The 12,606-nt window shown below is 46.1% G+C and overlaps 1 protein-coding gene across 1 annotated transcript; it reads right to left on the reverse strand.

The window, feature by feature from the left end:
- Positions 1–1,532: 1,532 nt before the first annotated feature.
- Positions 1,533–11,223, reverse strand: SULT6B1 (sulfotransferase family 6B member 1). Its single transcript, XM_087777334.1, has 8 exons — positions 11,035–11,223; positions 9,899–9,982; positions 6,333–6,445; positions 5,985–6,074; positions 4,859–4,985; positions 4,142–4,236; positions 3,696–3,852; positions 1,533–2,198 (listed from the first exon to the last, which is right to left on the reverse strand). Exons 1-8 carry the CDS (start codon positions 11,108–11,110, stop codon positions 2,068–2,070), a joined length of 873 nt encoding a protein of 290 aa, XP_087633460.1. The 5' UTR covers positions 11,111–11,223; the 3' UTR covers positions 1,533–2,067.
- Positions 11,224–12,606: the final 1,383 nt, after the last annotated feature.

The following is a 12,606-nucleotide window of genomic DNA, read 5'->3' on the forward strand; positions in this document are numbered from 1 at the left end:
GCTTTAGTGACCTGAAATTTTCATTTGTTTGGTATTAACCAACTTCATTCTGACACAGTTTGGTTTTGTGTGTTCTATTTTGCTCTTCAATCCTCACCAGTATCCCACTTTTGGTTTACCTATTTTAAATGGGCATTACTACAGCTGTTACTTTTGAAAGCAAATTCACATCTCCATTGATCCTTTCTTCCCATCATGTGAATGCCAGTCTTTGGGGCATTGGCATCTTAGCCAGTCAACCTAAAGGACCAACAGCTGGAGGTTTTTTGTGCTGTCAGTGAGCTGTTTTCGTTGTTACAGCAAACACAGCTAGAACAGGAGAAGAGAATTCAAGGGAAATATGCCAGGAAAGACAAACAAACAAGATTTTGTGGAGACCTGATTACAAAATGACAAGACGTTCCTAACTATGCACTGAAGTTAACCTGTCTTAATCATTCCCCTGCCACTGGCAGAATTTTAGAAAGGGATTCTCATTGGCACTGAATGACTGGGAGTTGTTGTGTTTAACATTGGCTAACAAAGTCTGCAGCAGAAGGTCTCACAGAGTCTGTCTGTGCCAACACCTCAAGTACCCAATACTTGAGTTTTCAGCCTGGCTAAGGTACACTCTTTACCCAACACATCTGTAACAAACACTCCTTCTGCCAAGTCATTTACCACACTTACGAGAATTATTTCTCAGACAGAAGCTGACAAACTATGAAGACTTTAACCTCCCCTACTAGCTAAATTAGCAGCTCTGTGCCCATTACCCGCACATTCCTTCTCCAAGTACGTTTTCCTTTGTATTCCTTCTCTTCAAAGATAAAGAAATGCCTCTGGTGGGGAAAACAACCAGCTATCAAAGACTGGTGTTTAATCTGTCTCCCGAGGGAAAACTGCACCTAAAACGTCAGCCCTTTATGAGACCGTTCAATGTTCAACCATCTGGTGCACTCCAGTCTTCTGGCACCACCAAAGGAAAGTCATTCTGTTCTTCACAGTGGCACTTCAAAGCTCCCAGACGTCCAGAAAAACCCTACATCCTGGCTCTGAAATCGTATGTCCTACTGTTAGGGATAAAGTAACCCAGGCAAACCCAGACAACCCAGGCAAAGGCTCCATTTCCAGAGTTATGCAAGTAGCACACCTCCTACTCTCATGTCTAAAAAGTCCCTTCTTCCAAACAAGTCAACCAGATGGTTACCAACCCTCCTGCCTTGATACCATGAAGAACTGACTTCCTCCCAGTCCTGCCCAGGCAGGAGCTTCTGCATGTGCTTCCTCAACATCCAAAGCAGGGTGGGTGCTCAGGAGTCCTGACAATCATGTGGACAAAACCTGGTATTCTCAACATGTGTTCCTCATTTCCCCCATGGGTAACCCTGTGTTGAGGTTAAGCAACAAAGCAAGCCACCACCAGGAGCGGGACTCCAACCTCCATGAGCAAGTTATGTCCAAGGCAATTCCTTCAATTGCTCAGGACGAGATCTCGAACTACCAAAGGAAAGAAAAATATTATTGCCGAAAGGGGGAGAAAATTTCCACCACTGAGTTTCTTTACTTTTTCACACATTTAACAGCACACAGAAAGTGGCAAATGACAACTACAACAAGACCTTTTGAAATTTCGTTTTACACTATGAACTTAGAAATTAAAATTATATATGAATAGTACAAACTTGGAAATTAAGAATCAAAATGACACTTCATGATTGTTTTAAAAAATCTCTTGGAAAATCAGTTCCAATGTACTGCATACATTTCCAGAGATTTCAGCAGGTTTAACTACTGCATATATATTCCATACAGAATTGTACCAGGTAACATGAAATCATAGCTAAAAATCAGTGCTAAAATACAAATGAGGCCATAGAACTACAGGTCATTTAAGAGAATACAGTGAAGTCAATGATACTAACTGCATGAGCAAGGACTTCTTGTGTAAGTTAGGACAGCAGAAACAGGTTTGCAAATTCCATGGATTTTCAAAATTTTTAAACCAGATATTGTCCTGGCTTCTGTTTTATTTCATAAAAGTGAAGGAAAAGCAGCCTGGACATTAATTTTTTCTCTAAAAGAGGTTCAGGCCTTGCAGTACACATCATATTTTAACTTCGCCCCCAGCTTAGTTCCTTCTAAGCACACTTTGAATTTGGCATCCATTTCCTGGTTCTGTGCTTCAGTGAAAAGACTTTTCCAGTCTCCAACAACACCTGGAATATAAAGAAAAGTAAAATATTACCCTTGACTGTAACGACCACAGAGTATGATTTAAAACAAAGCATTACCTTGTCTCTCTTATTATCATATCTCAGGATAATCCATTTTTTCTTTTTTTTTTTCCCCTGAAAGAAAAGAATCTCTGACCCAAGAATACAAATACACTCTTATGTTTGCCTTATATTTGGTGTCCTCAACAGAATGTGAACATAAAGCGAACATAGGAAGCTACTCGTCTGCCTTCATAGCTTTGGCATGTGTCTTATACAGCTGCAGAAGACTATAAAAGATGACCAGCAGTTGTGAAACCAACCCAGAAAGTTCAAAGATATGGCTTTTAACTGCAAGAGCTTTGTGCACTGTGTTGTGGTTTAACCCCAGCCAGTAACTAAGCACCACACAGCCGCTCACTCACTCCCCCCCGGTGGGATGGGGGAGAGAATCAGAAGAGTAAAAGTGAGAAAACTCATGGGTTGAGATAAAGACAGTTTAATAGGTAAAGCAAAAGCCGCGCGCGCACACAAAGCAAAGCAAGGAATTCATTCACTACTTCCCATCGGCAGGCAGGTGTTCAGCCATCCTCAGGAAAGCAGGGCTCCATCACGCGTAACGGTTACTTGGGAAGACAAACACCATCACTCCAAATGTCCCCCCCCTTCCTTCTTCTTTCCCCAGCTTATATACTGAGCATGACATCATATGGTGTGGAATAACCCTTTGGGCAGTCTGGGTCAGCTGTCCTGGCTGTGCTCCCTCCCAGCTTCTTATGCACCTGGCAGAGCACGGGAAGCTGAAAAGTCCTTGACCAGTGTAAACTCTCTCAGCAAGAACCAAAACATCAGTGTGTTATTAACATTATTCTCATCCTAAATCCAAAACACAGCACTCTACTAGCTACTAAGAAGAAAATTAACTCTATCCCAGCTGAAACCAGGACACTGCAACCAGACACTGCCCTAAACTGTAGTCTACCTTTAATCTAGATTTTGGAGAGCTCTCAGTCTGAGGTTGTCTGAGTCTGCAGCTCTAGCTTGATCCATGGCTAAAAGACACAGCTGAATCTGTGGAGTGTCTGGATTCCAGGTGTTGACTGAGGTTCTTAAGCAATCACAAGAGTTATTCAGAAAACCCAAGAAGAAAAAAATCTGTGGAGGCACTCTGTAGACCGAGTGCCAGGCTATCCCCACTACTCACAGAAGCCAAAATAAAACTCTTCTTTGTTTGAATTGGTGCTGACTGCATACCATGACTGAAGGGTGAGCTACTTGTAGGGCACTTCTGCTAATCACATTATACAGGGCTTTACCTAATGGTACTGGCCCTTGTGATGAAATCAAGTGACAGCATCCTGAATCACAATCGGTATTTCTTAAGCAGCTCCCAACCTTGAAAATTATACAGAAAGATTAACCATCTACTGATCCAAATTCCTGTCTGCCCAAGATGCAGTGCTACCATTCACCACCCCGACAAAATACAAACAAATTTACCTTTGCAGAAAAGAAATGAGCCAACAGCGCCATGAGTCTCCTGCGCCTTATGCTTCACTGCCTGGAAAGTGGCCCTGTCTGCAATGGACTGGATCTGCTCTGCTGTTGGGGAGAATCCAAAGAATTCAGCTATGTGCTTTACACTGGCAGTCAGGTTCTGAAAGCAATACAGTGAAAGGGAGACTTGCAATATGCGTCCTCTGAAAAAGGAGTTACCCACTTGCGATATGCATTGCCATCATCTATTAACAATATATATTTTCCTTCACAGTATGTTTTCTGCATTACATTGGAGCTCAGCTTTTGTATAGCCAGACTCAACTTGTTGCTAAAATCAACTCGATTTTGCTCTTTCAGAAACCTGTGCCTTTTGCTGTTAATTTCAGCAGATTTCAAGGAATCGGCTCAGAAGTGTTTTGTCTGTCAATACACAGCATCTGCTTTACCTCTTTCAGGTCTTCATATATTATGATCATAGTATTCTCATCATCAATGTGTTTGTTCCAGGTCACTGCGTGATCAAAATAGGACCCCCAGCTGACTGTAAAGAAGAGAAAAAAGCATCAGTGTGACCTTTTCTTACTGGGTACTTATTTCTCTCTGACTGAAGAAATTACCTTCTGTTGCCTATCGGTTACATCAATGCAAACAAATGGAACAGCCGTCCTTTCTGTGGTACCATACTGTACAACAGAATGACAGAGGCTTCCTCTGGACTTTGGCAGGTAAATGGTTTCCACATATGTTACTATATTGTCATTTAAACATCTCTTAAAAGCCAAAGCCAGACGTCAGTCTAAATCTAAAATTTGGGTTGCTAATGAGGTGTTTGGCGTCATGTGCAGACACAGTAAAGACAACAAACTGTCATTTCATTACCACTTCAGATCTGTAGCATTTCCTCCATCACTAAGTGGCAGAATTTTGACCCAATGCCATTGTCAAGCTGCCATGCAACTCCTTCACCCTTGCCTGGCAGAACAGAATACCCAGAAGCAAAGCACCTTTTGGACATTCTGGCATTCAGCTACCTCCTTCATCATGACTTATGGCCATCAGTAAACTAATTATGACACAGCTGTTTTCCCACTGGGCCCATTTAGTTGTTTTTAAATATTTTTTTCTGTTGCTTCTTCAGCTACATTGAGTAACTATAACAATACCTTTCCCATTCATGAACTCTGAGAAGAACTCATCCCAGGAGCTGTAACTGGGGACGCTTGGCACATTGTTGTGGAAATGGAAAAATGAAACAGCTGTATCTTTAGGGTTTCGAAACAGCACTAGTATCTGGAGTGGGAGAAAGAGGTCAACAATTTTAGATCACTTATTTCCCCTGGCAACCAAAAAGAGAGTATAACCAAACATTCTGCAACCAGTAACATACTGGGGGCTATAAAATATTTTATTAGTTAAGGCATGGAGAACAAATTTATAATGTGATCATAATAAAGACCTTGTTACCACTTCTAAGATTTGCTTATGTCATGAAGCAACTGTAGAAAGAAGCAACTGGAAAGACTGTAATATTGTCATTGAATACTATCCCATAACTACCTAAGACCTAGGAAATTGTAAGGAACCATTTGCCGGCCCCCAGCTAGGAAAAGCTCTGTTCAATTCTCCTTCAGGAAACCACAGCTGTTACAATCATCTCCCATTTTTCAAAGCATGGCAATAATGTTCTTGAAATCCTAAAAGACTGTAATCCTCAGAGAAGCATAAACACTTCTGGAAACACGTTATACACATTAATTTTTTTTGTTATACATGATGTATTTTTTCCTGTCTCATACAGGAAAAAATACCAATGAAAGATGGAAAAAATCCCCAACCCTTACCCAATTATTTCCTTCACCTGTGGTACATTTCCTAAGTGCTATGTAACCGCCATTGTTCAGTGACCAAGTACCAGAAATATTAAAGTTTTAACAGTGTGACTGTTTGCAAGGAGACAGCCAGTGTCCCAGGAATACTGCTGCCACATTCATTCCCACCACGGTCATGCACAGAAAAGAGCAGCATAAAAAATGGAAGTGTGACACTCCCGCCATCTCTGAGCACTGCAACAGCCTCTAGATCTGTTCTTGTTTATGTCAACTACAGCACCCCTAAGGCTACTGTAAATTGTAGGGGGTCCTAAGCCAGCCCAGGCATCCCACTGTCTCGAAGTTGCTTCCCCCAGTGCCACCTGCTTGGGTGCAAGAAAAGGATGTGGCCCCAGAATTACTCTGCATGCTGGTACTGTGAGAGAGATGAGGCTTGTTCTTGGAAAAAGAATAAACCCACCTTGGCTTTGCTCTTGAAAATAGACTTGGGGAGGCAATCATAATTCAGATGTGTTGCCAAAATCCTTGGAGATGGAATCTGCTTCATCCTCTTTACAAATAAACAGAATTGTAAGTGAGAACAGGTTTATTACATGTTGCAGCAATGATCTGTGAGAGTCACCTGTGTGAAACAGCCCCTAATCAAAAGGCATTAGTCGTCCAAGATTATCTTTTTTCCCCTCTCAGGAGAAATATCTTTACTTGCTGCATGACTTCATTTTAATAACTTGGCGGGGGGGGGGGGGGGGAGGGGCAGGAGAGAGAAAACAACAGAATTTAAGTGGTTCAGTAGTTTCTTTTCACTAACCTGATATTTATCTGGAGCTCCACATTCAATAAACGGTAGTTCTGTGCTTACAGGTTTACTCTGGGTAGCTGTAAATATCAAATCACTTAAAATCTGGATAAGCCAGTTCACACCTGCACCAAGAAACCCAGAGAACAAAATAAAACATACCAAAGGTTTATATAAGATCTCAGAGCCTTCTCGTTACATGGCTTAATTCAGCATAATAGACAGTCATCAAATGACAAATAACGCTAAAGCTCTCAAATGATTATAAACAAAATAATGTTTTCCGTTAATGAGATCCTCAACAGCTTCTTAACTGTGACCTTCTTGGCTCACTTATGACTGGTATGTGGAAAGCACTGGGGGCAGAACTGACTCAACGACGCACTTTTATCATCTTTTTCATATATTCATAAAACAGTCAGTGACAGACAATAACAGGAGCTTTCCTGTCTTTTGCAGAGAAACACCTGCAAAGGGTCTGGACAGAAGAACGAAGGAATGAGCAAGGAGCTTTGCTCATTCTGCCGAGAAAAGCATCTGCCTCTCTCTACTGCCCAGGTCAAGGATGAAATGGAGTCATCTATTCAATGTCACTGTCAGCGCTTGTCCTCAGTTGTGCCTGTTGCTGTCTCCGTAAAGCGCATGCCAGAACAAGTGCTAGAAGAGCTGTTACCCACTGGACGCCTGCATCCCTCCCCACCCCTCACCCTTTGGAAGGGATCTTGCAGCAAAGCCTCCCCCACACGGCATCCCGTTCCAGCGTGAGCCTGCGGCCAGCTCCTGGAGCTGCGCCGTGGTGCCTGCTTCCCCAAGGTTTCCAGGAATCACATTTGCTCCACTGATGCTCTGCCGACTGCCGGCAGGACAGAGCAAGGGAACAGCGTGTTCACCTTGGCCCGCAGCACCCTCCCCACGTCCTTGGGGGAAGGCACTTGGAATGCTTCCCACCGGGCCCACGGAGATGGAGCTGCGGAGCTGCCGCCGCCTCCTGCATGCTGCGAGTCCCCTGTGAACGCAGCTGCCAGAGGCACTAACAGGGAACACACAATGCGAACAGCTTTAACCTCATGCTTTGAGTGGAAAGTTACTCCCAGAAAGGAAAAACTTCCACCCTATGTTATATAAAGTGCCTCAGGATGCTTGGATGGAAGCAGCTGATACACATCATTTGTACAGTAATGTGTATACAATGTGTGCACATCATGCAATGTCTTCTAATACATATATTACAATTATATACCACCCAGTATCATATTTATAGGTAAGACATTGTATGATGTATATCATTTATATCACTCTCCCATTTACATACAGACCAGAGCCAAAAGCATTAAGAGTCTCCAAATCCATGTCCTCATCTGCCTAATATTAACTGTCTGTGCACAAATACAAATTTCATTTTAATGAAAAGCTACAATAGATAAATCTAAAATTCCTAGTCTCTGAATGCCCTACTGGCTTCTCAACCATGCGACCCATCCCTGGGAAGTACTGCATCTGGGAGCTCCATCGTCCCTTGCCCCGACCTCATCAATAGTTCTCTGCATCAGAGTTTTCCTCTCCACTGCGCACACCTGAGTTGGGGGAAACCTGTTACACAGTGAGACTTCACTGTAACTTAACCTTCATAATACTTAATAAATAAAAGGAATGAGGACAATATTAAAGCTTTGAGAGACAAAGCTTTTGAAGGACCTCAATGTGAGTCCTTCCTCAGGCATGTTCATGACCATTTAAACCTGGCAAATGCCAGAGTTTGAGCCCTGCATGGAAAACACCTGAGAAGCTGGCAGGGAAAGCCAGCCAGACACCAGGCTCCCTCGTTTCAAGGGAGTGACATTTCAATGTAGTAACATTATGGCTTGGTGGGTCCAAGTGTCGCATCAAGGGGCAAGACAGAGCGCAGCAATTTCTGGTTTCAAACTGGGGCAGATAATCTTTCCATATTTTATCCTCCTCTCTTGCCTTTTTCCCCCCCACTTTGCACGCTATAGGGAATTAGGACAAGAAGTCTATTTAGCACTGTTTAAAAGCATAAGAGCAAACATCCAAATGGGAGGAAATTCCAAGAGATTTACCTGCAGATTGTAACTACACTGCACTGCACAGATGCAGCATTTTCACTCCCCCCTGCTTTCCCATTTCTTCCGTGCAGCCTCCCATACCTATGCCTTTCCAGCAGTGCCTGCCGGGTAACAGGGTGCTGCACTCCCCGGCAAACCACAGGGAGCTGCGTACTCCCTCTCCTACTGAACAACTGGCAGTGGTCTTTGGTAAAATTTCCCCCTGCTGACCTACCATGAACTGCCCAATACTAACAGTGTGAGATCTCTTTCTCTATCGACTGATCCCTCACCCTGAGCAGGAGAGGTTTACTGAGTTACTAAACCTCAGAGGAAATCAGCATCACAACTCTGTGTCTGAACTCTTTCAAACTCTGTGAGAAATCAAAGCCCGTGCCAAGTTATGACAATGATCTTGTGGGTCTTTACAGGGTCCAGCAGAACTCTGGACCCAAACCCAATAGAATTACAGGCTCCTTAAAATAAAGATGCACATTTCATATTTTGTGCCAGCTCCTTCCTTTTGTATTTGTCCTCTCTTTCTCTTGGTTCAGTGTCCTATCTCACAGCTGTTATAATTTCACCCTAACACTACAGGCATACTTCTCAAGCCCCTAAATACACCACAGTTTCTTTCCAGACCAGAACTCGCCAACCAATGGGAATTCTGTGTGCTGAGGGCGACCTTGACCTAGGACTCTCTGGTTAGAGGCCAGCTTGGCCACATCCACTGCCATGCTAGTGCAATGAAATCCTTCCCTGGACCCACATTTTCTCCGCTAGCCCTAAGCTGCTGCTGCTTGGGTCTCAGAGAAGAAACATATGCTTGGATAGGATTTCCTAAATTAGCAAAACCCATCCCTTCCTTGTAAGCAACCATGTCACAACTGACATTTAACAAAACTGATCAAAATCAACTAGTTGGTTGGTTGGGCTTTTTTCACTGCTCCTGTTGCACCTGTCCTCCTTTCTGCAAACCTCTGACTGAAAGATTTAGACTTCCAGTATGTCCTAGTCAATTTTGCAGTAACAAAACAAAAACCAATGCTGATACTGAATATTGCCAAGAAACTGCTTGTAATTTTGCAAGTAAAGATGCTGTGCTGCATCACTTCCTACACCTTAAAGAGTCTAATGCATAAATTTATTGCTTTTGTACGCTATACTACGCTACATTACCAACATGCATTTCAGAACACAGTTTATCATACTGGCAAAGTTGTCTCGTCCCACCGATATATAAAAACCTTTGTACTTTCTTCTCACTTCTTCAGCCAAATATATCTTTGAACACTAAAACTTCTTTTCCTTTCAGAAAAACCATATAAAAAAGCAGTGCAACAGGCTGCTTAATTAAGATAAAGCAGGACAAAAACCCGCTGCCTCTGCTTGTAGCAGAAATGCCCAATAACCTCACACAACGTACAACCACAACCAGTTGGTTTTCCTTCTCATTGTGTCAGCTAATTAGTTACAGTATTGCAGACTACAGCAAGCAAGTTATGACGTATTCACCGCATTTGGGGTAGGACACCAGCACCATATCATCTCTTCTGGCTTCCAGGTTCTCCAGGGCTTGGAACGTTTCCACACTGCACACTGTGACGGGACACGGGGTCCCCCGGTAGGAGAAGAGCATATCCTTCAAGGTAAGCCCTTCAGACTTCGCCAACGCTTTATCTATCTCATCAACAAACGTTTTTTTTATCCTCAGCCATTGTTTGCCACCTCTGGGGTGTGAAACTGTTAGTCTAATGCAGTAAGTGCCTTTAAACAGACATTTTTAAGTGGTGGAGTAAAAATCCTTGGCATTACTTCTGCCCTCCCCCGAATTTGATACGTTTCTTTCTCTCCTCCCTTCCCACCTTTCTGGAAATGGAAGCTGGATTGATCCTGTCCACTTATAATCTACAGAGCAGGATTGACTTTAGTAAGAAATCCCACTGAGAGCAAGTAATACTTGCAAGCTCAGCCACCAGGGAAAACAGAATTGGAAAATGAATCACCCTGTAAGAATGAGCAGCAAAATATTACATCTAATCTTACATAACATTAATAGGAAAAAAGCACACAGGAAAGAAAGTCCGTAGTTAGAAAAATCCCAAGAGGGTTTATAATGGCAATGAAGTCAGTGCCATATTATGAGTTAAGAGAAACAGATAGTGAATAATAGAAAACAATGAAATCAAAACCATAAACCAGAAAGAACAACACTGAGAGGGAAGGGATGCTGCCATTTTAGGTTCTCAACATCCCCTGTGGGAGCTAGTCCGCGCTAATGCCCTTTTTCGTGTTAAAAAGACAATTAAATACTGAGATCTTGCATGGCACAGGTTTTTTCAACATCCTCATGACAGAGCTAGGATCCCCTTTAATGGCCATGAGCCTTATGTATCCAGCTGTCTTCCCCTAGCAGGAAACAGGCCGACCGCCGCCAGCTCCCAGGAGGAGCAGGGGGGCTCCCCAGCAGCCGGGCAGCCGCACTGCAGCGCACGCGGCTCCCCCGCTCCAGCGCCTCAGCACGGGGCAGCCAGGCCCGGCCCGGCCTCCGAGCTGCGCGGGGCACCCACGCTGCCAGCTGCCCGCTCACACAGCGAGGCGAGGACAGCGGGTCCCCCTGGGCAGCAAGGAAAGGCGGTGGCGAGTCGGACCTGCCGCCAGCAGCCAGAGGGGACCGCCGAGGGCGAGCGGCAGCGGCCGAGCACTGCCACCTGCGCCCGACGCCATCGCTGTGCGAGCACCGGCCCCGCCTGGGCCTGCCCAGGCAGCAGCGGAGCCGGGGGGGGGAGCCGCGGGTTGCCGAGGGGCGCCTGCGCCTCCGTCTGCCTGCGACCGGGCCGCAGGTTAGCGCCTCAGCAGGAGCCGCGACCCCCGCGGTCGCCATTACGGGGCCGGGCGGAGGCGAGCGGAAGGAGCGCGCCTGCGCGGCCCGCCCGTGCGGAAAGGTGCGCAAGCCGCCGGCGGCGCGGGCGCGCTGCGCATGCGCAGCCGTTGCCGGCAGTAAGGGAAGGGCGCCCTGCCCCGGCGGCGGCGATGGCGCGGCGCGTCGTGAGGGGGCTGCTGCTGCTGGAGGCGGCGGGGCTGCTCGGCGCCCTCCTGCTCTACCGCGCCATGGATCGCAGCCAAGGTGCGGCGGGGCGGCCGGGGGAGGGGGCGGCCGGGGGAGGGGGCGGCTGCCGGCGCCGCCGTGACGGGGGGAGCGCCGCCAGGCGGGGGCCGCCCCAGCCGGCCGGAGCCCCCGCACCGCCCCGGCGCGTACGCTGCGGGCGCGGGGTTTTTAAGAAATCCTGCCGCGTCGGGGTCGGTGGTTTGGCTCGTCCTGGCGCGGGCAGACGGGAGTGGCTTGTGAGGCGGATCGTCGAGGACAAGCGGCTGTTTTAGCTTGGGAAAAGCAAAACCGAGAGGAAACGTTTGAAAGGCAGCAGGTGACCACCGGCGAGTTTTAATAGCAACAGCGTTGGCTCAAGTTGGGGCTTAAAACAGGAGAGGCTGTCTGCAAATGAGGCAGGAATTGATCAATCCTTTTTCAGGCATCTCGTGTTCAGCCCTTGAAGCGACCCCCTGGCTCACGTCTGGGCCTTGCTGGCTCTGAGATTTGACATCTCCCAGGCAGATAACAGACCTGGCTGGCACGAGGCAGCCAGCACCGTTTTCCAGATGATTTAGCTTCTATCTTTCAAGTCTCTCAGACTTATGACTCAGTGCCTAGGTAACACAAAAATAAGCCAAGCCCCAGCTTAGTTACAAGGAGATTTGCCCTGCACAGCAGTGCCCTTGCTTTGCACTCAGGGCTCTGCAGGGTGCAGCGCTGGCTGGACAGACCTGTGCCCCAGCAGGAAAGGGCAGTCAGTCCCGCTACCTGCAGGGGCACTGCGAGCCACGGGGCAGCTGCTGCTGTGGCTGGGAGAGCGCGAGCCAACCCATTTCAGCAGCAGCGTGGTCTTCCACCACGTTCAAGCTGAACTTCATCTACACTACATCTGTTTGCATCTGTTATCCCAGATGGAGAAGCTGGCAGGCTGTTACACTTAAGCTATCTTTCTTTGCATTTGTGTTACAAAATATGTCACCAAAATGTGGAGATGGATCAGCCTATCTTGGTAACGAGCTGCTGGGCATTCATGGTTTCTCATTTCTTCCCCTTTTCAGTTCTAGGTCCTAGTTCTTATATGCCTTTGCAGAAGATTTTCTTAAGCTGTAGTTCTGTAAGGTGCAGTGAACTC

Source organism: Nipponia nippon, unplaced genomic scaffold (assembly GCF_047370975.1).
Source record: "Nipponia nippon isolate SJK-2023a ecotype South Korea unplaced genomic scaffold, ASM4737097v1 scaffold_4, whole genome shotgun sequence".
Classification (NCBI taxonomy): domain Eukaryota; kingdom Metazoa; phylum Chordata; class Aves; order Pelecaniformes; family Threskiornithidae; genus Nipponia; species Nipponia nippon.